This window comes from Amblyraja radiata, chromosome 17, assembly GCF_010909765.2.
Source record: "Amblyraja radiata isolate CabotCenter1 chromosome 17, sAmbRad1.1.pri, whole genome shotgun sequence".
Taxonomy (NCBI): domain Eukaryota; kingdom Metazoa; phylum Chordata; class Chondrichthyes; order Rajiformes; family Rajidae; genus Amblyraja; species Amblyraja radiata.
Window position 1 is genome coordinate 36,385,400 of NC_045972.1, and position 23,304 is coordinate 36,408,703.

The 23,304-nt window shown below is 40.5% G+C and overlaps 1 protein-coding gene across 2 annotated transcripts in view; it reads left to right on the top strand.

Moving 5' to 3' along the window:
• Positions 1–22,801, top strand: part of fa2h (fatty acid 2-hydroxylase) — an 80,928-nt gene extending 58,127 nt beyond the window's left edge. Inside the window, exons 2-8 of one of the 2 annotated variants that reach the window (XR_004414529.1) lie at positions 6,203–6,283; positions 8,296–8,438; positions 13,030–13,136; positions 14,801–14,973; positions 17,185–17,437; positions 20,272–21,407; positions 21,448–22,801. Coding sequence is in view for 1 of the 2 variants with exons in the window: in XM_033036163.1 (XP_032892054.1) it covers positions 6,203–6,283; positions 8,296–8,438; positions 13,030–13,136; positions 14,801–14,973; positions 17,185–17,437; positions 20,272–20,351 (837 nt within the window). In the remaining variant the exon portion in view is untranslated. Of the gene's footprint in view, positions 1–6,202; positions 6,284–8,295; positions 8,439–13,029; positions 13,137–14,800; positions 14,974–17,184; positions 17,438–20,271 lie in introns of both variants that reach the window. The other variant, XM_033036163.1, reaches the window with a different exon arrangement.
• Positions 22,802–23,304: the final 503 nt, after the last annotated feature.

Sequence of the window (23,304 nt, forward strand, 5' to 3'; positions counted from 1 at the left end):
CCTGGGCGGTTTGTAGGCTGGAAATGAACAAAGATGGTGTATGGAAGAGGATCATAAACAGATGTGTGGCGAGCGAAGAACAACCTTGCTTGCTCAGAGTTGGTGAGTCTCCTTGGCGCTCCCAACTCTGCTCAGCCTGACCCAGCACCGGATTGTTATTAGTGGAGATGGAGTGAGGACACCTCAACCCAACAGAAGGTGCTTGCAGCCTCAACAAATCCATCCCCGTTCATCCCGTCAGAGTTATTAGATTGGCAAAACAAAGGACCAACCCAAATTTCTCATCATTTGCATGTATGGTGTCCATCAGACATTCGTACGTATAGTGTCCATAAGTTCAATGTTCATAAATTGGCGAGGGCCTGTAGGCTGATATTTAATTTTTATAGGAGCAAGAGTGGACTTTGAATAAGATTGTTCCGCCTTATTCTTGAAATTGGTTCCACTTTCCATGCAGCTTTCGATTTCCCGATAGACTAAATATGTGTTGGCCTGAAAGTAATGACTGATTAAACCTTATCAGCACTAGAGTGGGGGTGTCTCAAAGATTCCCTCTGAGAAGCAATTCCTCAGTTTTTTTGCATAACGTTTTGCTGATTAGAATATAAACTTTGTTCTATGGGGTGAAGATTTAAGTGATATTTAGAAAGTTAATGAAGTGTGGAGATCGAGGTAGTGATAAGATGAATGAGATAACAGGACATAAAATGGCATGAGCACAGCAGCAAATGGAGTCAGGATAGGAATAACAAGGTTAAAGCAAAACAATCTGTCTTTTACAAAGACAATTAAACACACTCAACGATTATTGGAATGAGTGTATAAGAGTGGATAGATTGAAATCATTTGTTAAGTGGAAATTGAAGATTCTTAAACAAGGAATCATATTGAGGGCATTAGCCTGGGCAAGATTTTTAATGAGGACATGAAATAGTGACACTAGGTCATTTTCTCCACGATCTGGAACTGAGATCTTCAGATCCATGCTGGACCCTCGGCTGTGTAGAATCTATTTTAATTACAAACTAAAGGGGCAGTCCCACTTGGGCGACCTAATTCGCGAGTTTAGGAGAGTTTGAAAAAATGTCATGTAGAAGACCTCCTTCGACCTCCTTCGACCTCCCTTCGACTATGATGACGACTATCTATGACTACCTTCGGTTATCTTCAACTACCTTCGATTACCTACGACTAACATGCCGACCTACTACGACTAAACCTACGAGTAAAAAAAGTATTGTTTTTTTCTTGTTTTTTTCCATGGCAACTTTTTTTTACTCGCGGGCATTTTTCAACATGTTGAAAAAGACTCTGCGACCTAGCTGAGGCCGCGAGTACACAGGGTCTACTCTCGAGCATGAAGGAGAGTTACAAAGACCTACGACCTCGCGTTGACCATGCTGCGAGTATGAGTCGAGGGCAAACTCGCCAGAACTCGCGGATTAGACCGCCCAAGTGAGACGGCCCCTTAAAGGGGTATGTGCAATGTATCCATGTTCGATGAGGTGAGCGGCAAATGAGAGGACATGGCATGAAGGAAAGGAATAGAAACTGATTCAGTGAGGTAACATAATGTTATAAGAACAATAACGTGGGGCATCGGGTTATTGGCATTGTGAGGGAGAATAGAAAGGCAGAATGGAAGTTTAAATCTTATTTAAATGTTGATGCTTCATCAGTACGTCCTTGTATAAGGATTACTATGTTATTATGTTTGAACGGCAAGTAAATGCATAGGCTGGAAGATTTCATTGTGCTGCAAATGTTCTGAAATGTGAAGCCAGATTGAGCGTTGACCTTAATTCCAAGAGGGAGTACAAGAGGAAAAGGCCTGCTCCAATTATACATGACTTTGAGATATTGCCTGGAATAACCTATATGTTGCTTGTATTCACAAGTTCACAATTTGTGGGAGTGGAATTGGGCCATTCGGCCCATCGAGCCTGCATGGCTGATCTCTGCCTCTTAATCCCATTTTCCTGCCTTCTCCCCATAACCCTTGACACCAGTATTGTATAAGGAAGCATATTTGTGCCTTTGAATTGCTGCATTCTAATCTTGCATGAAAGCATTATATGAAACCTGACTTGCATAAAGCTGGAAGGTACACAAAATTGCTGGAGGAACTCAGCGGGTGCAGCAGCATCTATGGAGCGAAGGAAATAGGCGACGTTTCGGGCCGAAACCCTTCTTCAGACTCATAAAGATTGCATAAAGCTTTTGTTCCCATGATTCATTTTGTTTTGAATTCTTGCCACTCAGTGTTCGGTTTACTTTATTGTCACGTGAAAAGTCACATGAGGTACAGTGAAAAGCTGTTGCGTGCTAACCAGTCAGCAGAAAGACAATGCATGATTACAATCAAGCCATCTACCGTGTATAGATACATGATGAGAATGTTAGTGGAGTAATTTTGGATTATTTGCAGGATAATATTTTTGTCTTAATATTATGGGGCTGGAAGACATTAAAGCAAAGTTATCTGGCTTGGAATGGAATAATGTGGGATTTAAATATGTACACTTTTCTGGTAGGTGGTACGAGAATAGAAGTCTTGGCAATTTTATTTCTCACCTGGAGCTTAATTTAGTTATAATCACATGTGCTGAGGTACCGTGAAAAGCTTTTTTAATTGCTTGCTATCCATTTAGCGGAGAGACTATACATGATTACAATCAAAGCCAAGAAGAATGATCATTCAAGAGGTCAAATGAGGCAATGGGTATGGATTCAAGTACAAAAATGGAAATTCTCAGTTCCATGAGAAAGCATTGTCCATCTCCACGCGCTCCTGAGGATGATAAAAGGCCAACTGTAGGCAAATATTTGAGAACTTTTTAAACACTGGCAGTATTTCTGAAGAAGGGTCTCAACTCGAAACGTCACTCATTCCTTCACTCCAGAGATGCTGCCTGTCCTGCTGAGTTACTCCGGCATTTTGTGTCCTAGCACTCTCGGTGGTGGATTTCAATTAACCTTAAAGGGTCTGTCCCACTTTCCCGAGTTATTCACAAGTTCTCCCGAGTTTTCAAACTCGCAGAGTGTTCGCAACAAGTCTGTGGATATATCGTAGCCACCGTAGGTGCTCGGGGCTTTTTTTTACTCGTGGACATTTTTCACCAGGATGTAAAAAACGTCCCGACTTGCCTGATGACCCGAGTATCTACGACTGGCGTAACGAGCAGCTACGATATATCCACGGACCCCTACGACCTCCTACGGACTCGTTACAAGCATTCTGCGAGTTTGAAAACTCGGGAGAATTCTTGAATAACTCAGGACGTGAATAGCTTGCAAAAGTGGGACAGGCCCTTTTGGAGGGGGAGGTGCATTGTAAAAGCTGCACAGAATTACAAAGTTACAATCGGGAGATTTATTTTAGCCGGTATCTAGCAAGCCAAATAAGAGGACACTGTTTGGGAGTTGGTTTTATGGATCGAAGCTTGAAGGGGTATCCACAACATGAACGCATTTGTCGTCATGATCAGAATGTTTGTTCTGATGCAGTTATGGAAAAGAACAGATAAAGCAAGACAGTCTTTCCAGACTGAAGTGAGTTAGTAAAAGATGTTTGGAAACTGTTACTTGGAGGTATGAATCCAGCCTCTGAGAGCAGCGGGCAAAGAAGCAAGCCATTTGTGGTAAATCTTTCCATAGTGGATGGGTTAACTGTATTGAGGGGCTTTGGTACAAGGTGCATGAGGTAAGCTGACGCTAACAAGTGAAGCTCATGTACAACACTGATACAGCAGAAAGACAATTAGGGGACTGTAATTATAAGGGAAAAGCAAGTGGAGGTGTGCATAGAAGTAAAAGCAAGATTTAAAAAAGCCAAATACATTATAAAAAATAAAATAAAAAAAAGAACAAGGTAGCCAGTGAAAGCAGGGCCAGCATGGTACCCAAAAGATGATTTTAATGAATACCCCAGGTGTTTACACGAGGTTTGAAGCCACTGTTGTGGTTCAAGAGGACAATATGGAAAACATTAATTGGGATAAATATAGCAAAGGGTATACAATTTTTGGCAAGAAAATATGTAAATCGCTGTGCCCGGGTGAACTTGCCCGTGCTGCTAATCACAACAGGGAACTTTGAAGACTATTTTTGAATCGTCCCTGGTTGCAGCTGCAATGCCAGGAGACGTGCTGCATTGAAGTCTGGAGAAAGAATGGTACAAGGACACATGGTCTGTCTGAAAGGTTCTGACCCAGAACAACGCTTATCCATGTTCTCCAGGGATGCAGCCTGACCCACCGAGTTACTCGAGCGTTTTGTCTTTCTTTCACATAGTCTGTCAAATTGGTGATAGACACAAAATGCTGGAGTAACTCAATGGGTCGGGCAGCATCTCTGGAGAAAAGGAATAGATGTCGTTTTGGGACAGAGCCCTTCAGACTGTCAAATCTTGCCTGGGTTTGGGCAAAAACTTCCTCCCATCCATAGCACAGCTTTTTTTTTTTTTTTCTCATCCTGCTACATGTATATATTTGTGATCTAGATTTAAATGTGGGGCCTTAATAAAGAAATTTGCAGATTTGAATTGTTTGACTGTAACTCTCAGTAATGTTTGACATCAGTGTGGCAAGTATCCCTGCAAGAGCAGTTGTTGCACTCGATGTTTAACGTATTACATTGTTGGTGTGAAGCTTTATGCCTGTGCAAGTGCATATTAACTTATTCCAAGAGTCAAGAGCGTTTTATTCCCATAGTCTCGAAACAGAACAATGAAATTCTGACTTGCAGCATCACAACGAATATGTTAGCATAGCTCTGTGTAAACACCGTAATAAACACATTTCAGCATACAGAAAACAAACGGAAAATAATAGTGCAAAGATACAAGCAATAAAAACAATGCCCCTCAAGTTTAGTTTGGTGTTAGTGTGGAAGCAGGCCCTTCAGCCCACCAAATCCGCACCAACCAGCGATCCCTGCACATTAACACTACTCTGCACTCACTAGGGACAATTTATAATTTTACCAAGGCAATTAACCTGCAAACCTGTACGTCTTTGGAGTGTGGGAGGAAACCAGAGCACCCGGGGAAAAGCCACACAGGTCACGGAGAATGTACAAACTCCGTACAGACAGCACCCGTGGTCAGGGTCGAACCCGGGTCTCTGGCGCTGTAAGGCAGCATCTCTACCACCATGCAACATTGTGAACATTTGTAGAGGGTTTGTAATGGGATCTTTTGTGCATGAGGAAGCATTTCTGAAATGAAATTGGAGAATGTTCCTACATATGATCAAGTCTTTTGATTGTGTTGTGTAACTAATCTGAACAATTGTGCATGTTTTGTATTTTCTGGTTGCTACCACTTGAGGAGCTGGAGTATATTTCCTTCTGTAGTGGTGAGCTATTTGTTCAACCAGAAAGATAGCAACAAAGCACTTCCCAAAACCGAGGCACAAGAGCGGAATGTCCCGCCACATATGAATGAAATCATCCAGTATTAATAGCCGGTTGTGTTAATAATGCATGTATGGAGTAGTGAGAGTGGTGAAAGAAAACCAGAGCACCCAAGGGAAAGCTGCACGATCAAAAGGAGAACGTACAAACTCCACGCTGACAGCACCCAAGGTCATGATCAAACCTGGTGCTCGGGTGCTGTGAGGCAGCTGTGCAACTGTGCTGCCTAAAGGGCCCGTCCCACTTGGGCGTCATTTGCACGTCATGCAGATGGCGCGCGAAGATTTTGTACATCCCAAAATCCTGGGGCGCCGTGTGCGACCGCGCGTCACTGTCTACGTCACCATGCGCTCGTAATGCGCACCTGGCGCGCGTCGTGGCGTGCGTCGTGACGCGTAAATGATGTAGCGTAAATCACGCATAAATGCCGCCCAAGTGCAACAGGCCCTTAAAGTAGCATTCTTTCAAATTGGTTTTAGTCCAGCTTCAACATTTCAAAGCTATGTGCTATCTCTGTCATGAACCTTGTATTGTAATGCCCTTGCGTACTAGATGAAGTTAACCTCTTGAACAGGGTTCTGAATAAAGGTAAAAGTTTCATACAGCAACTGTAGCTGGGAAATGGCAATTTTTTGTTGGTTCCTTTGATACTGTTAAATTATGAGAAATTTCAAAAATAGTTAAGTGGAAATGTTGCAATCTTTGTACAAGTAAGCAATTCATTGTCCTACATAAACAATCTGCTTTTAGACCAAATTATGACCAAGATGTTTTTTTGCTTCCACAGGCATTTAGAGAAAGACGAATAAACCATCAAGCATCGGATTTGGTGATGGATGCCAGGTGCAAGTCGGTGGATCCAGAAAATGTAAGGATTTGAGCTTCTGGGGATTGTATCACTGCAGCTTTGATGAGCTGTGCATCCACTATTAGTTGCAAGGAACCGTTTTGTTGCCCTTTAGTTTCGAGATAGTGTGAAAACAGGCCCTTCACCAATGATCCGCGCGCACTAACACTATCCTACACACACACGAGGGACAATTTACAATTTTATAAGCCAATTAACCTACAAACCTATATTTCTTCGGAGTGTGGGAGGAAATCGGAGCACCCGGAGAAAACCGATGTGGTCATGTACAAACTCCGTACAGGCAGCACCCATAGTCAGGATTGAACCCGGATCTCTGGCGCTGTAAGGCAGCAACTCTACATCTGTGCCACCATGCTGCCCTAAGCCCACATTTTTAGGAATCCAAAGAGAGAAGAAAATCTGAATGAATTTGAACTAATGTAGCATTATACATAAAACGCCAAATTATTTTTTGATTCCTTTGCTCAATCCTAAAGTCAACATTTTGGTGTTAACAGCAGAACGAAAGATTAGAGATGATGCACATGGATTATTATTGGCCTGATACCAAACTTCAAATTGGCCCATATAATTGAACGATAGGTTCGCTATCCTTGCACTCGTTTCATTAAACTATTTGCAAACTAGAATGATCGCATTTGTCTGCCTCGTTGAATAATTTCAATATCCCTCTTGAAGATTTATATCTAATCTCTAACTTTATGGAAAACTATAAACAAATCTGCATTGTTAACAATTAGGGAAATTCCTATCTGCCATTTCTCGTGCTTGAGCGGGTCCATAAATTGTAAGTACCTGTTCTGATCTCAAATTACTGCTGGATGTTGATTCATTGGTCAAATAAGCTCTCAACCAAATTGGATCTCCCATTTTTGAGGCTGGTGTATCAACATCGATGTTCTGTGTATATTTCATCACCAATGAAGATTAAATAAAGACCCAGTCCATGTATTGAATGGGCATTAAAGAATATTGATGAACAGAAAGTTCGCTGGGTTCAAATCCATAGTTTCCTGAAAGTGGCAATACAGGTAGTTAGGCTAGTGAAGAGGTGTAGCATGCTTGCTTTGATAAGTCAGGGCATAGAATATAAGGGTCTCGACCCAAAACGTCACCCATTCCTTCTCTCCAGAGACGCTGCCTGTCCCACTGAATGACCAACATTTTGTGTCTATCTTCGGTCTAAACCTGCATCTGCAGTTCCTTCCTGCACATAGAATATAAAAGTTTGGAGGGTTGTGTTACAACTTTCCAGAATACCAGTTAGAGCCCACTTTGAATATTGTTAGCATTCTGGGCACACCACAGGAACGGTGTGATAGCAGAGAGGAGATTCACTAGGATGTTGTTTAGAATGGAGGCCTTCGATTCTAGGGAGGGGTTAGATAGGCTGCAGTTGCTTTCCCTGCACCGAAGGGAATCGATAGGTGACCTATTGGAAGGGTATAAAATTATAAGAGGCGCAGGTACTGTAAAGCAGGGGTCCCCGATGTTTTTGTCCCGTTTACCCCTGGCAACTTTAATAGCACATAACAATGTTATTTCACTTATTTATGAACAACTAATGATGAACAGATACCAGTATACCAGAACCAAACACATTCAGTTAATGAGAAAAAACATGTACAAATCCAGAATCAACAAATTTACCCGGTGGAGGTAAATTTACCCCAGGTTGGGAACCCTTGCTGTAAAGGTAGTCTTTTTTTTTTTTTTTTGCCTGGTAAAGGATTCAAAAATAATAGGCCATAGGTTTAAGATGAGAGGAAGGAATTTTGAACGGAGGGAAAATAAACTAAACAGTGGTTATCAGGAACAAGCTGCCAAGGAGAATTAACAGACTCTAATTTTGTCATTAAACTTTACTGTTGACGAATAGATATCAGAATTATGTTTTGCATAGAGATTAAGAAATTAAAATGGATTTAAGTTCTCATTGAGGTCAATCCTCTTGTTTTTCTTTAATTGTCCCAACATGTTGATACGACGCTGATTTTTCTGATTCCCAGGATTTAGTGGACTGGAATAAGCCTTTGTTGTGGCAAGTTGGTCTTTTACGTGAGAAGTACGATGAATGGGTGCATCAGCCAATAGATCGGCCTATACGCCTCTTCTATTCAGATCTCGTAGAAGCTTGTTCAAAAACAGCCTGGTAAGGAACTGAAATCATAGCTTGGTTTAATGAGTTCTCCAGTGATGAATTACAGGATAATTCCTATTGTTAAAGTAGGTTTCGGATTTGATTAGTGAATCTTTGAGTTATTTGATTGTACAATTTGCATATCTACATGCTATATAGTTTAGTTGTGGTGCATAATTAATTTGAGCAAAGAATATTACATTTTCTATTAATTCCTTGGTGTTAGAAACACTAACACAGGAGGAGTTTTCAGACAGAAAATTGCAACAGTATACATTTTTGATTATTCCTTGCGATTAGTGGCTGACTATGTCAACATACTGCATTTAGTGTTCTGACAGAAGACATAAGTATTTGATGCCAACATTGGTTGCACTTTTAATGTGGATTTTTATGAACAGACTCAATACAGAAACTAGTGTTGAAGTTATCAATCTAACATTTTCTCATTCTATTTAACCACTTCCTACAGGCCTATGGTAACTGAGCAATCAGAAATTCATGATGTGTAATTAAATCTGACATAATCGGTTTGAAAAACAGTGTCTTGTTGAATATTTTTGTGATCTCTTGGTTCTTTTAAATAGAAATCTACCTTTAATTCATTAGAAATGAAAACAGCAAGAGAAAAAGAAAATTACCAAATGTGTCAATTACCTCCACGGAATATTCCTAAACATTTGGAAATATAGAATGGTGAGGTTTTGGTAAATATTAATTGCTTGGAGGTGGATTTGTTGCTGCACCATTGAAAACAAGTTGCATGATTTCCTACATGGCATCTACCATTCCTTCAAGTTCCAATTGCATTCAGAGATTAGTTCATTTATATAATCTCCATTGAACGCTGCTATATTGAACAATGTAGTGAATGTTGAGTTTTGTTTATTGAGTTTAGTTTATTGTTAATCTTGGGCTGACTCTCACCAAAGATGGCCAGTGGAGTAAATTTAACGAGCTAAAGAACTATTGCATTATTTTATCAGTAATTTGCACGCTGGGTTTGGTGGTGGGGGGGGGTTCCCAAAACATTTCATTAGTGTATCTCTTTTAGAGCTGTGAAATTATCAATGGATCTGTGGTAGAACTGACCACAGATCCTTCCTTGCTATACAAAAACCCATTTATTTCCTCCAAGGATAGTTGCAAAATTGTTGTTGATTTGAATTAAAGTATCAGACTCTTGAGGAATGTTCTGCTCAATCAATTACTAAATAAAGTTTTAATTTAATGTGTTAAATTGCTGTTTCACTGCATGCTTTTGTTGCTTGCTGTCTGTAGCATGCTGCCACTGTTTAAAGCATGTTTTTAAATTCACTGTTTGGACTACTGTGTGTACTGCAGTGGAAATTATTATCTAACCACTATTTGGTCTTTTTTTAAAAAGGGGCACTGAAACGAGAAAAAAATTATAAATAGCACAAATGCATTGAAAATTATGTCGAAAGAATAAATAGTTGGTACTACATGGTATCCCATTTCCAGACTTGTGCAGCAATCTTTGCCTAGACCCATGAAGTTGGCTCATAAATGGCCTGCTCTGATACTGTCTTATGCCACTTTAAATTCACTATTTTAATGATCCAGATAGAATAAACATTATTCATCGTAGGTTGGCAAAGTTTTACTTGTCTCCTCTCCCAACTTTTTGTTGCATCTTGCTATGGTACTGGCTGTTAGTGGTTCTGTTATTGGACTTCATTGTCTGAAGAAGGGTTTCGGCCCGAAAGTTGCCTATCTCCTTCGCTCCATAGATGCTGCTGCACCCGCTGAGTTTCTCCAGCATTTTTGTGTACATTGGACTTCATTGGTTTTCTTAAGGAATGGTAAAACTACATACCCACATTTGGGGAAAACATAGTAGTTACAGATGTAACTGGTCGGGGGCCACATTTGTTCATGAATGTTGCACAACACCGTCCCCCACTTTCTTTGTCTTAAACACTTCAGACAAAATTGTGTATATAATACCTGCCGTTAAATAGAGAATCATGCATAAACTTCAGCATCTCAAACAAATATGCTGTCGTCCAAAACGATGGGCAGCACATTATGGCCATGTTTGATGTCAGGTGGTATCTTGGTCAGGGGGGTTGTCTTTATAAAGCCAGTTATCCTTAAACTGGTTTGTTTTCCGCTATTTTAAGGCTGAACATCATCCTGGCTCTCAACACATGGAGGCATTTTACACTGAAGATTTGTAACTTTTTAAACAGTGTGAATGTTCCTTGCAAAATTGTCAGTGCAACTTGCTTAGAGAAAAAGCTTGTTTATTTTCTATGTATTGACCAATTTTGCATCTTTCGTTTCAAACATAAAATTAAAATGTATATTGGAATGTTGGTGATTCTAACTGATCCACCTAATGATTGGTTACAGCTTACCTGGTTTCAAATGCTGCTAGATCGATGGGCAATTCTATTTCTGCTGAATGGAATATTTGCTCGACTTTGGAGTAGTGTTTCTAATTTTAGTTTTGCAACCAGCATTGTAATATTGCCCCAAATCAGTGGTCACCAGCCAGTTATATCCATGTTTGTTATTAAATTAGGAGATTATAGTTGCTCATTTGGTGGAAAGTAGGCACTTCAGCAGGGTGTTATATATAGAAATACTGGCAGATGGTGGAACCGGAACAAATCTCACTTACAGTGCCCTCCATAATGTTCGGGACAAAGACCCATCATTTATTTATTTGCCTCTGTATTGCCACAATTTGAGATTTGTAATAGAAAAATTCACATGTGGTTAAAGTGCACATTGTCAGGGGGCTATGTATAAACACTGCTGTAATTTATACATGGTGCAACCAAAATGTATGGAAATGGCCTTTATTAAAATCTGACAATGTGCACTTTAACCACATGTGTTTTTTTTCTATTATAAATCTCAAATTGTGGAGTACAGAGGCAAATAAATACATTATGGGTCTTTGTCCCAAACATTATGGAGGGAACTGTATTTAATTGCTTAGTTGAGAAGAAAAGTTTTATCTTAAATTTAAATTATCGGCAATAAATCACTCGAGTCCGTGATGCCATTCTCCACTTCCATAATCAGTAGAGTGCTTCATGGGCCAGGTCTGTTCTGATATGGTTTCTCCAGATTTGTGATTGCTGTTTAAAGCAAAAAGTGTTGGCTCAGCAGGTTGGGTAGCATCTCTAGAGGAGTTGGATCAGGCAATGTATCGGGTTGGGACCCTTCTTCAGACTCAATGGGTCCTGATCTGTACACCACCTCTGCATTCCCTCCACAGATTCTGCCCAGCTCTCTGAGTTCCAACAGCACTTTATTTTATAGACCAGACCCATCTGTAGTTCCTTATCTCAATTTTAATAGCTGTATCTTTGCGTTTTGCTACATAGTCACATAACTGAGTAGTGAATTTGAGTGAATAGCTGCCACCTTGTTTAAGACTTGCTGCACACATGTATGGCAAGTCCCAAGCTTACCGTCGCTGTATTAAGAAGTCTTGGTCTTTCCCCACAAGATTCAGACCATGTTTTATTCAATTTGGAATTGGAGCAGGATTTGAGGTTCAGTTATCTGGAATGTAAGTTGTACGCAGAGGGTAGAACGGGTTACATTTCTTTGCAAGTTTTCAAAAAACTAACAATGACACAGAAATTTAGAATCTTGATAATTGGTGCAAATTTCGAAGCAGAGTTAAAGTCAGGAGCGTAGGGATAAATTGGGAATCATTAACTAAAACGTGTGATGGTGGGGGTAGAAGGTGAAGGGGAAAGTGAACAGACCATGAGCTTGCCTCGCAGGCGTTGTTTTGTGGTCAGTTCAGAGACATTGGTGCGTGGATGAGGAGGGGTGGCTGCGGGAGGTGATAGCTGGCATGATTACAGTGGCTTCAGGTCATCCTGCTGCAACAGAAGCCGAGGCTTGATATAGCGATGTGGTTGATGAAAGTACTACGTCAGCCTGGTGGGCGATCAAATCGAACACCGCATGAGCAACATTGGAAAGAAGCAACAGCCTTCCCCACCCCTTAAAGCACGCAAACCAACGCTTTTCATCTGTATCTTGGTACATATGACATTTAAACTAGATAATGCTAGCAGGTTTAAGATGCCATTATGGAGAGAAAATGCTTCATTGATAACAGTTTTGTGTTTACAAACTGTTAAAAGACTTCATAGTTCTCAATCACTGTGATACATCAATGGATTGCCATTGCTTTTATTCTATTTGTAAGTGATGGTTGCATGAATAGTAACATTTAAGACATGGGCATCTTCATTTCACATGCAGGGGAGCAATATTTACAGCTTCCTGCCTCTAACTTGCAGCTTGGGTTTGCTGGTATGTCTGCATGCAGGTGGACAATCCATCCAATTTTGGACTCCAAGCTCCATCTAAAGAATTGTGTTGTGGCTCTAGCTATGACGTTGACTGGTACATGAATGGGTAAAACTCTTGACCAAGGTAGCTCCTCTTGATGTGAACCTGTGGATGTTGGTGTTATGCATTACTTTGTATCTGAAAGGTGAGAAGTGTTCCACCTGCAATGTCACCGGTCTCCCCATTTCTCCCTTCGCAGTCGGTTGAGCTACATGTGAAGCCTTTCAACCTGTGTCCTTTCCCTCTGCAGGTATATGGTGCCATTGGTTTGGATTCCCATTGTGATTCTTTGTAGTTGGTATTGCTACACTGACCTCGCGCAAGGCAACACTCGAATTTTCACATCTTTCACAACAGGTATTGTAATAGTTTTCAAATGGCAAGTATTTGTGCAACAGTCATAATATTTAAGATGATCGACACAATTTAAACCAGCATCAGCAGTTCCTTCCCAAACATTTAGTTATAATATTTAGTTGGCTGCTAATATGGTTTCAAGACATTTTACTATCATAAATGAGTAGGATTTTATAGAAGTCAGCCACAAAACACTGGAGTAAGTCAGCGGGACAGACAGCATCTCTGGAGAGAAGGAATGGGTGGCGTTTTGGGTCGAGACCCTTCTTCAGACCCGAAACATCACCCATTCCTTCTCTCCAGAAATGCTGCCTGTCCCGCTGACTTACTCCAGCATTTTGTCTACCTTTGATTTAAACCAGCATCTGCAGTTCTTTCCTACACTTTTTGTCCCAGGTTTTTATAGATCTCTGCATTGCTATTTTACAAAAGGCAAGTGCTGGAATGTATCTTTGTTCTTGTGCACTAGTTTTCAAGAGGCATTGTGATAATAATGGTTCCTCCTAAAGGCTATTAAAAATTCAGGTGGTGTGATCACTGGCAGGAGAAATGGAAATAATTTGCATTTTTTCATTAATGCTGAACATCTCCAAACTCATCTTACCGAGTCCCCACAAGATTAGAAGTTGCTCAGCCAGAGCTGAACACACTTCTCGGCATCTGCATACAAACAGATTGGTGGAAGCAGGGTCGCGACGTGAACGCTCTTTCCTTGACCCCTCCAAAAGAAATGATCATAGTTTTGAGCAGTTTGGTGTTTCTCGCTTGTCTACATCAATTAAATGAGTGGTGCACATCTTTTTAGATGTGGAGAGCGTCACTTAGTCCGCTCATCGGAAACATTTTATTTTAACCGTACAGACACTCCGTGACTTGTGTAAGGGTTACGTTCTGTGAACTCTTGCGCAGGTCAGAGTTTAGGTAAGTTGGAATCCCCATCCCCTCCTCCCTGTGTCTGGGGACTTTCTGCGGTGCATGACCTTCTGGGTAATACCGCCGCCATTGCCGGCCTGGGTACTATCTCGTCGTCGGAGCACTTTCTGTGGTGGGAAGTGTTCTGGGTACGCACCACTGCCTGCTTGTTACCGATGTAAGCTTGAGTGATTGTACAGTGTTGTGGAAATTACAAACTGCTTTGCTTGCACTAGGGACTGAGTACAGAATTGTTTACGAAAACGAGAGTTTGCCTAGGTCGCCTATTGCGTAAGTTGGAGAGTCTGTACATTAATCATATTGGTATTTCTAGTCATGCTTAAAGATGCATGCCTGGGTTCTAACTCTTGCTCACTCCCCAATACCCAGTGTAAATCACTCTGGATTCAAATGGGAGTAGAGGTCATTCCTATATTGGATCGACACCTGCAGCCTCCCACAGTCCTTCTGATCTCCATGTGGTACCCCTAATATCAGAAGCTGTTTTTCATTGATGCGATGATTCCTGTGCCCTAGGGCAAGCTTCAGCTGGACAACTTGTGGCAAATGACAAGACTGAAGCAGATCTGCAAGGATGGTATATACCAGCTGGAAGCACCAACCTCTCACGCTTGGAGTTTGCACCAAGTCATGCTTGTTTGTGTGGATCTGAAGTTTGGGAATGGGCTACTGTAATTGACGGCTGTTGGATAAGCAGTAACGGTTCACTAATTGTTTCTCTTTCTATGTAGAATACTCCATCCGTGTCCACAAGTACTGCTTCCCTCTATTATTCGTGTTTGGGATGTTTCTGTGGTCATTGGTTGAGTACCTGATCCATCGATACGTTTTCCATATGAAGCCACCTGCTAGCAATTACTATCTCATCACTCTTCACTTCATGCTTCATGGACAGCATCACAAGGTGATTGGAAAATGGGTGGATTCCTGCCTGATGGTTTAAAAGTGGGGTTACAGCCTTCATTGCAGTGATAACATTCTTATTCACATTTTGAATTTTCAGATTAACAGGGCATCTTAAATTTATTCCTGGATATAAGCACAGGGATTTGAGTGTCATTATCAAATAGTTGTCACAGAGTGATACAGCGTGGAAACAGGCCCTTCAGCTCAACTTGCCCACACTGGCCAACATGTCCCAGCAACACCAGTCCCACCTACCCGTGTTTGGCCCATATCCTCTCAAACCTGCCCTATCCATGTACCTGTCTAACTGTTTCTTAAATGCTGGGATAGTTTCTACCTCAACTACCTCTTCTGGCAGCTTGTTCCATACACCCACCACCTTTGTGTGGAAAATGTTACCCCTCAGATTCCTATTAAATCTCTTCCCTTTCACCTTAAACGTATGTCCTCTGATCCTTGATTCACCTACTCTGGACAAGAGACTCTGTGCATCTACTCAATCTATTCCTCTCTTGTGTGGGTACATTGATACAATGAACGATAAAAGATTTCTTAGTGGGGCCACCTTTTGTAATAAATCCACTGTCCTTGAGAGTTTTGAATGTCTGATGGGCAAGCATCTGTTGGCAAACACCATTTGGTGTTCTCCTCGTGACACTGACAGTCACTTGGAGAGCAGGCTTGGGAGGGAAGCAGTTGTGCCCTTATTTGGCTCATAGAATGATGTCTTTAGTATTGCAGTGACAATTTATTACTTTTTATTTTTAACGATACAAACGTGAAGGTTACTTTAGGGTTAATTTCCTGGCAATTCTTGGTAACATTAACTGGTCAAGTAAATGATTAAAAACTGTGTGTGGGTGACAATCACAGGAGCAACTGTGACGGGAGCAGGGCGGTGGCCACGGGCTGGCCTCACTGACCCACAGAGTAAATGAGTCAACTCGGCAATCCCAGCACCTCTTGGTTCGATTCAGCTCTGATTCTTGCAGTGGTGGAGAAGGGTGAGAAGGCATGAGAAAATGCCTCTGTCCCACCCAGTAGATGTCTGCAGCCCTGGTAAACCAACCCATCCCTCTGGTCTCCCAAACATGTGGTGTCCATTAATCAGGTGTTCGTAACTAGGAGAGGACGTGTTAATATCTTTCTTAATCGAGGTGTAGCCAATTCCCTTACACTTTCTGGCCTTGCACTTCACATCACCTTCAATAAATAAAATGTTAATGGTACTAAAGTTTAATTATCTACTTTTTTACCATCTGTCATTCTTTTATCATTTATTCTACCATATCCCCCTAAGAATGAAAATGTGCCTGGGGAGACGGTGGTGGAGCTGAGGGAGAAAAAAGGACATGGGAAGTTTTTGTGAATACAGTGCAATAAATTCCATTCCATTGACTAGATGGGTAATTTTAGAAGTGCCCTCTATTTGTCATTTATAATATTTGACTCTTCAATAGACCCATATTTTGATTCGAGAGTTGTGCAGCATCAGGTGTTCAGCAGGGAATTAATTATTTGCCTTGTATGCCAGACAATTTTTGAGAATCTTTAGTCAGTGGGTGGTGAATCTGTGGAATTTGTTGCCACAGAAGGCTGTGGAGCCCAAGTCAATGGATATTTTTATGGCAGAGATAGATAGATTCTTGATAAGTATAGGCGACAAGAGATATGGGGAGAAGGTCGGAGAATGAGATTAAGAGGGAAAAATAGATCAGCCATGATTGAATGGAGGAGTAAATTTAAATCAGGCCATTCGGCCCATCTGCTCCTATCACTTATCAACCTGTCTCAAGTAATTTTTTCATTTTTGCTGTCTAAAAAAAGTTTCCCCCAAAAGATGCACTATTTATTTTGTCTCTAATTTGCAACAATTTATTGTTTAAAATAATTAACAATTTGTGTTAAATGTGCACGCGCACATTCTGTCAAGAGCCTGAATACTTTGCAATTGTTTTTATTGCTCATTATTGTTCCCTCTTTGTGCAGTGCAAAGAAAATAACAATCCATATATTGAATTATTACAAGTGATGCCCCAATATTCCTTCCCTAAGGGATAAAATGTGGATACGTTCCTTTCTTTTGAAGCTAATGGCTTATTGCAAAGTAGTTACAATACTGTGGCATACAAATTGGTGCTGTTGAATTTTACATGAAAACTGCATTTAAATGTGAAGTATTTACATGTCCTCTCTGTCTTATCTGCAGTCCCCATTCGATGGCTCCCGGCTGGTGTTCCCGCCTGTTCCAGCATCACTTGTCGTAGCTTTATTTTATGCTGCTTTCCACTTGATTGCTCCTGGAGCAGTTGGCAAATCCATCTTTATCGGAGGTCTTGGTGGCTATGTCGTTTATGATATGATACATTATTATCTGCATTACGGATCTCCAAAGAAGGGCAGCTACCTCTACGGACTTAAAGCATACCATGTAAAGCATCATTTTGAACATCAAAAATTAGGTACAACAAATTTCTTTTGACACATTTGTTTTAATACTAACAAAATTCCAGAACTTGTCATTTATTGCATTTTCCGCCAAACCTCGTGGAAGTTAGTAACCCTAAAATCTTTATTTATATGCTTTACTCTAGTTTGTTAATGCAAACCTCCATTCAGGATTTGAGGCAATGCTCCATGTTTAGTGCTTTCATTGTGTGATGAGCAGGTGGCGATGAGGTGTTGGCCAATACGGCTATATTTTGTTTAGAGCATCAAATAAAATACCTGCTCTCACTGAAGAGCTAAGACATCATCTGGGTCCCCTGTCCATTGTTCTCCTGTCCTGCCACCTCTCTGCCTCCTCCTCCAGCCCCAACCTGCTCTCACTGCCAAAATATCATGAATTCACCAGATTTGAAGCACTGAGATGTAAACACATCTCCCTCTCGGGTTGTAGGTACTGGAAAACATTATTTTAGAACCCAGTATTGAATGTGGTGGATTTAGGTGAAACATTCCTGTTTTGTCCAGATAATAATAACTTAATCCCAGTTTTGGATAATTCCATACTCTGTTCATGTGGGGAAAGATTACATGTAGGAATCTTTCTCTTAATTTGAGTGCAGGGTTTATTTCCTACCTGTAACAAACTAACCTTAGTCTCGTGGGTGTAATGTTTCTTGTATTGGTATTCCATGCTGTTTTGAGATGGGTAGCCTGTCACTAGTTTAGTATGTATTACTTGAGGGAGAAACCTATTGAGCGAGTTTTTTGAGTAGATATTTCCCAGGCTGGTGTTGCCTGCAATTAAGTTATTTGTTTCATTTATTGCCACGTGTAGCGAGGTACAATGAAGAACTTTTGCGTGCTAACCAGCCTATGGAAGACAATACATGATTACAATCGTGTATTTATTTCAAGAGGGCTAGAATACAAAAACAGGGATGTAATGCTGAGAATCCAAGATCACTGGTGAGGCCACATTTGGAGTATTGTGAGCAATTTTGGGCACCATATATGAGGAAGGATGTGCTGGACCCGGAGAATGATCCCAGGAAGAGTGGGTTTACAAGAATGATCCCAGGAATGAGTGGGTTGAGAGTTTGACGGCACTGGGCCTGTACTCGCTGGAGTTTAGTAGAATGAGGGGGGGCCTCATTGAAACGTACAGAATAGTGAAAGTCTTGAATTGAGTGGATGTGGAGAGGATGTTTCCACTAGTGGGAGAGTCTAGGACTGGAAGTCATAGCCTTAGAATTAAAGGACTTTCCTTTCGGAAGGAGATGAGAAGGAATTTCTTTAGTCAGAGGGTGGTGAATCTGTGGAATTCTTTGCCACAGAAGGCTGTGGATGCCAAGTCAATGGATCATTTTATGGCAGAGATAGATAGATAGATTTATTCTTAGTACGGGTGTCAGGGGTTATGGGGGAAAGGCAGGAGAATGGGGTTAAGAGGGAGAGATAGATCAGCCATGATTGAATGATGGAGTAGACTTGATGGACCTAATGGCCTAATTTGCTCCTATCACATGACCTTAATCGAGCCATTCACAGTGTACAGATACATGATGAAGGGAATAATGTTTAGTGAAAGGTAAAGTCCATTTAAAGATAGTCTGAGGGTCTCCAATTACTTAGATAGTAGCTCAGGGCAGCTCTCTTGTTGCTGATAGCATGCATCTGTGGCCTGTTTGTTTTTTCATCCCTCTGGGATGTGCCTGGCCTGTCAGGTATATCCTCCTACTCTGAATCTGACAACTCACACCTTGTGTCTGGGTTCTTGCTCTCTTACTGCACCTATTGGCCAGATAAACTTGTTAACAGTTTATCCTATGGTAAAGTCAAGACTGTTTATCCCATGGTCACCCCTGTTTAACCCCAGAAACATCCCCTGTGATGCAAAATGAAAGACGTGTTGATGTGATCATCCATGTTCTGACATGAGCAGGGTACAATTTTCATTGCTGTCTAAACTTTAAGTGTGAAAGTCAATGGGGAGTGGTGGGAGAGAGACTCCCTGGGTGTACAGAGGTGGGTAAGGGATTAAAAAATTACTTTGTGACCAGCAGCTAGCTTAAAAAAAATGGGCAATCAATATTTTGAGTGAGGAATAACTTTTGTGAAGAGGTGTTGAGTAATAGGTAAGTCTACTTGGATTTAATCTTGCAATCTGTCGTTTTAAACATTATCATCTGTGCTCCCTTGTGCTGCTAATGTATTCTGGCAAGCACTTCAAAGATGTTGAGAGTTGTCTGATTTCCACTTCACCCTCGCTAGCAAGTAGCCATTTTGTAGAAACAAGGAACTGCAGATACTGATTATTACACAGAGAAGAGGTAGGGCAAGGCATGGCAGGTTATAGGTGGATTTAGTATCTCAACTGTAGCAATGAATGTCTAATTGGTTGGGATGGGATAGATCATTAGACTACAATGTATGGAGTTTGTACATTCTCCCCATGACCTGCGTGGGTTTTCTCCGAGATCTTTGGCTTCCTCCCGCACTCCAAAGACCTACAAGTTTGTAGGTTAATTGGCTTGGTATAAATGTAAATTGTCCCTGGCGTGTGTAGGATAGTGTTGATGTGCGGGATGGCCGGTGCAGACTTGGTGGACTTCCGCACTGTATCTCTGAACTAAACTAATCAAAGGTATGAATATTCTGCTTTAATCTGTCAAACCTGGGTAGCAATTCCAATTGAATTGAACAGCTATTAATTGGAATAAATCAATTCATCAAGATTCATAAATGAGTCCATTCCATGAGTTCTCATTCTTCATAGATCAATTGGAAATGTGTCTGTTTTACTACAGCGTCTAATCTGTGTTCCTCTATTTATCTTTTCCCATTTTAGGATTTGGAATTACTAGTAGGCTGTGGGACTACCCATTTAAAACGGTAATTCCAGAAGAAAAATTTGAGAAGATTCACTGATATCTACAATCGATCTTCAGATCCACACAATTAATGCCTCATCAATCAGCCAGCCTCTTGAGAATCTCTATCCCATACTTTCCTACGTATGGCCAGACTCGTGCCTTCAACCCTCCTCTTCAGCTCCACGTAGGATTCCTTCCTCGTCTGGAAAAGTTAAAAGCTTCACTGCTTACTGACTCTGTCCAAAATGTTGTACCCCAATCTTTTTCTAACATAAGTGCCTGATCTCAGAGAACCATATTGCCTGTTGATCAATATTTATTAATTAATTGTTAAATATTTTTTTGGACCTTTGTCTATAAATCTTGTCAAAGCTGTTATGTATTGTGGGGAGTATTAACACTAATGTTTGGGCTTTGAATTTTAAGCAGTTTGTGGTTAGCAAGCACACTGAAAAAGGGAAAAAAATCAACCTGCACAAATTAATTATCATGTTTTTGCTTAGTGTTAATTCCCATATTAACAGATCTGATGAACAGTGAAAACCGCAATCTAAAGTTTTTACTTGTTTTATCGCCTAACGACTCAGAAGTTATCTCTAATTTCCAAACCTCAAAGCTTGCCTGCACAAAGAATTTCCTCTGGGTTTAGTTAAGGTTTTTACAATTATGTCGCTTTATTCCCTCATACGTGGTGTGGATTCCACGTTATTTCCAGTTACGTAAACCCTTAAATGAAGTTGCTCCAGCCCTGCTTTTTTATGCATTCTAATTACACAGATCCCACCAGCACTGTGCATTAATTCCCTTTAAATATGATGCTCCTGGCTACAATGCTTTGAGAGTAGCTGCTTTGTATGCACCAGTATTTAATAAGAACCTAGGCCATGAAGAATTTGCTCCTTCAACCTTTTAGGGCATTGAATAAATTGTACATTTTCCCTGTTGCAAAACTTTCAACAAAAATGCTGTGAAACACTGAGCCCTTTATTGTAATTTTGAATCTCTTATCTACAGGTGAGCGATTTGCTTTGCACAAAATAGTTAGGTCATCAGTAGAACCACAGAACAGCAATTGGAAATTTGTATCTCAAGGGTATTGCAGTAAAGTTTGGTGGGTAGATGTTTCAACTGACTACTAATGGGGCATATAGATGCCGAAGACATTCTCTGCCCTTTAAGTCTGCTGTCTTGCAACAGAGAGACTTAGCATTTTAACAGTGAATTTTTTTCGATAGCTCAACCCCTTAAATTGTAGTTTCTCTTAACACTTGGATCTTCTATTTTTTTTTTTGACACTGATTATATGGTATAAATGTAACCTGAATGGTTTAGTTCCATAACTTTCTGGGACTGAATGCTGGCTTATCGATGCAGATGAAGAAATTTTAATTTCTATTATTTTACTGCAAAATGTTGATTCGTTGTGAATGCTGAAGAGATTCTTTTCAAGGTGAAATGTAACTGTAAATAAAGGTCTGTATATTTTGAAAGAAGTTTTTGTCCAAATTCTCTTCCCAAGCAATGTATTTGCAATTTCTCCAGTTTCAGCATTCTAATAAGGATATAGTTCTTTCACCAAATTTGGGAACTGGATGACGTTACTGTTTCAAGCCTCCCTAGCTGGTGTATCGCCACTTATGCTGGTGGATACCTGTTGATCAAAACACGATAGGATTTTTTTAGTCCAGAGATATTGAAGAATGTATGGCATTATTTTTATACTCTGCTTATACATCAGTTTATCTTGCATATTTTTGTGCAGTGATTTTAGTTTAGAAATTAAGTTCATGTTAATCCTTAGAAACAGTGGTACGATTTGAAAGTTTTTTTTTCCCCCCCCTAACTTGAACCAGAACCCCAGATCTATTGTTTAATATCCTTTCCAAAGGAGTTGCCAGTTTTGGTGACCCTTGTCTGTTAATTGTTTGCGGGACTGTTGAGCCATTAGTTTGGTCGCCACCATTGATGCACCTAGTATATGAAACACTAATTGAAGGGAAAATTAAACGTAACAATTTAAAACTAACGGTCTGTTCTGTCAACATAACTCTCTCCTTTCTCAATGCTGAACTTAGGAAATGTTCCTCATGTGGAATGTCATGTAAAGTGCAAATCTTAAACCTCTGTCCAATTGGCCATTGCTGAAATGTTTACTAGGCCTGGTGTTTTGAGAAAATTAGAACTTTTTTTTAATTGACAAACAATTATGAACTCGGCAACTGAGGGATATTGTAAAATGGTCTTGCTTGAATGCTCCTGTTGGGGTCGTGTGAAACTACAAGTTACTTTGCAGAGTGGAACATACCCCTTGTACAGCATTGCCCAGGCAGTAGAATCTTGTGTACTGTTAATAGATTTACATCTAAAGCATTGTATCAATTTGCTTTTGATTGACTAAATGTTAATAAATTTCTAGTGTATAAAATGAGCCAATTGGAGATCTATAAAGAATTTTGTTCCAGAATGCGAATTTGTAACCATAAAATTAATATTTGATTTACCGAGCATTCTTTAAGTTGTCAGTTTGCAATTTATTTCTATTTAATAAACTTGCCTTTTCAATTTATAGTGGTAACTGGATGTTGTAATCTGTGGCTGCCAGTTTTGAGGTTATATTCAACTTCTGCGGGAGGAGGAGTCAATTGGCCACTGAATAGTTCTGTGTTGATCTTAAAATGAGTATTGAATGTTGTCTTTGTCTCCAGATTTCTCATGAAAAGCTGGGAAGATATGAAGTGTTAATAATTGAATTGCCAATGTATGGAAAGTGAAGGATCACACCACATGTTCCAGACACCTGCACAATCTGGAGGAAACTAGGTGTGCGTTCATAGTCACACAACATGAAAACAGGCCATTCAGCCCTACTTGCCCACTCTGACCAGGAACCCCCTTCTCATCTAGTCACACCTGCCTGCGTTTGACCCATATCCTTCTAAATCTTTCCTATCCATGCACCTGTCCAAATTTGTTTTAAACCTTGTGATAGTACCTGCCTCAACTACCAC